At 32.8% G+C, this 2,124-nt stretch overlaps 1 protein-coding gene across 1 annotated transcript in view; it reads right to left on the bottom strand.

The window, feature by feature from the left end:
- LOC107284427 (dystrophin) overlaps positions 1 to 2,124 on the bottom strand; it is a gene marked incomplete at its 5' end in the record, with an annotated part of 141,066 nt that overhangs the window by 107,246 nt on the left and 31,696 nt on the right. The window contains 2 exons of the mRNA XM_015812483.1: positions 549 to 654; positions 1,868 to 1,969. Of these exons, the coding sequence (XP_015667969.1) occupies positions 549 to 654; positions 1,868 to 1,969 (208 nt within the window). The remainder of the gene's footprint in view (positions 1 to 548; positions 655 to 1,867; positions 1,970 to 2,124) is intronic.

Genomic DNA, 2,124 nt, shown 5'->3' with positions numbered 1-2,124 from the left:
ACCCTTGATAGAAAAATAAAATAAGCTTCCAGACCTTCTCTTCTCAACTCCAACCACCCCGGCCTTCTCCTTTTCTTCCCTTTTCTATCCTTCCTCCTTCCACTCACGCCAGCCACACCCAAAGCCAACTGCAGCTGTCCCAATCTTTCCCTTCCCAGTCAAGCTCCTGCAAGCACTCTCAGGCAGTCCCCGCTACAATAGTTTATTATTCTGTTTTTCATTATCAGTAACTATCAGATAAGGTGTCTAATACCTACCCTATAGTTTTTTTGTATTACAGTATTGTAATGTTACTATTGTAATGGAATTACAGTTCTTAACATTATATTAGGGAAGCTATTCAAGTACTGCTTTAATTTCAACTGTTTTAATAAAAATACAGTTGTAATGTTAATGCTATAGGGCATATTAAGATGTCAGAGTTATTATTATTACAGTTACAGCAGCATTAACTTTAATACTCTGGGTTAACTTTTACCTAAAAGGTTAAAAGTTATTAGGTATTTACCTAGTACTTACTTAAAGGTTTTAAGTTATTAAGTACTTACCAACCCCAAAAGGTACAACTGGAACTGCAGATCCTGGCTTTTCTTTTAGTGCTTGGATTAAATGATTTACTATTTTCCAGTCAGTGTTTAAGTCCTCCAATTTTTTCTAAAAGAAAGAAAAATATTTAAGCCTATTATTAAAAGTTTCATAAAAATCTATCATTTTAAAATAAATATTTCACCTATATATTTATTGCTTTTAATTTCTATTCTGTTAAGATAGCATTCAAAACTCATTTGTAATTAGTAGTTCATTGTTCAGGTAGAATCACTGAGTTGAAAGAGTTGATCATCTAATGCAGGGGTGTCAAACTGCCAGCCCACGGGCCGGATGCGTCATGGCAAAACCGTGCCCACCCCATTGCCGGCAATGGGAAAAAAAGTCACGATACATTGCGACACGTCACGTGATGTTGCGAGTTTGACACTCCTGATCTAATGTAATCTCATGCTGAGGTATAAACTTCAATGTTACAGTATCAATAGAAGGCAATCCAGCATGTTTGTGCAAGTCTCTAGTGACACTACAAGCCAATCTATTTAGTTTCAAAACCATTTATACTACATCTGCAATTAGTTTGCACAGGATTCTGTATCCAGGAGTATAAATTTTGTGCACCAAGTAAAGTAAAGATAATAGTGGAATAAGATATGTATTACTGACTGAATAGTAGGATTACATAATACAATACTGCTTACACTGAATGTGTTTTTATTCTTTCATCCATCAAAAAATGAAGTAAAATATTAAATCTTGTTCGCATGCATAATCTTTGTACATCCAGAGCAAAGACTGCATGCATCATTTTGTCAAGTTTGATAATATTAAGAATGGAACAGAAGGGCCACAAAAGGAAATAAATTTGGCAATCATTGTGATATAAAAATATGACCTTTATTTTCCCCCCTTTTTTATCAAGTCCACTAACTGTTTCTGTTTATTGGCATATGAAGAAATTTAGGAAGGAAAATATATCTCTAAATAGGATGGATATCTTTTTTCCTTCCTAAATTCCCTAATATGTCAGTAAATAGAATTTTTTCCATTTCTCTCACAGAATATTAATATCACTTTTTTCTTCTGTGATCATGTTATAGAATTTTAGATAAAACTACTTTTGTCCCACCAAAGTCAAACAAGTTGTTAATTTAAGAAATTAATAAATAATTTTAACTGAAAAGATAACTTTTATTTCTCTGTAGTGTCTCAGGCTCTGCATTTTTAATAATTTCAAACAGATCACATCAAGGACGAGTTTGCAACAGGGGAAATATAATCTATCATACAGTAATGAGTATTACTAAGGTTGCTTCAATACCGTTACTGGTTGAGTAGCTGGTTTTTCTTTATATAAATGATGCCCTTTAGACAAAATTCCTTCCACATCTGGCTGTTTAGATTTTACAGTTGCTTCAATTTCCTGAAAAAGCAAAAACAAAAGTTGAGTGTAGATTAGCTCTATTTTGAACAATAAAAAATCATAGTTTGAAATTCCCCAGGATGTTGTATTCTGGATAGATTAGTTTCTTATTATAAGTAATAATCAAAAATGTTTAGGATACAGGAAATAAGATA

Source organism: Protobothrops mucrosquamatus, unplaced genomic scaffold, assembly GCF_001527695.2.
Source record: "Protobothrops mucrosquamatus isolate PMUCROS unplaced genomic scaffold, P.Mucros_1.0 scaffold88, whole genome shotgun sequence".
Classification (NCBI taxonomy): Eukaryota; Metazoa; Chordata; class Lepidosauria; order Squamata; family Viperidae; genus Protobothrops; species Protobothrops mucrosquamatus.
This window is presented reverse-complemented; position numbering and strand designations above follow the sequence as displayed.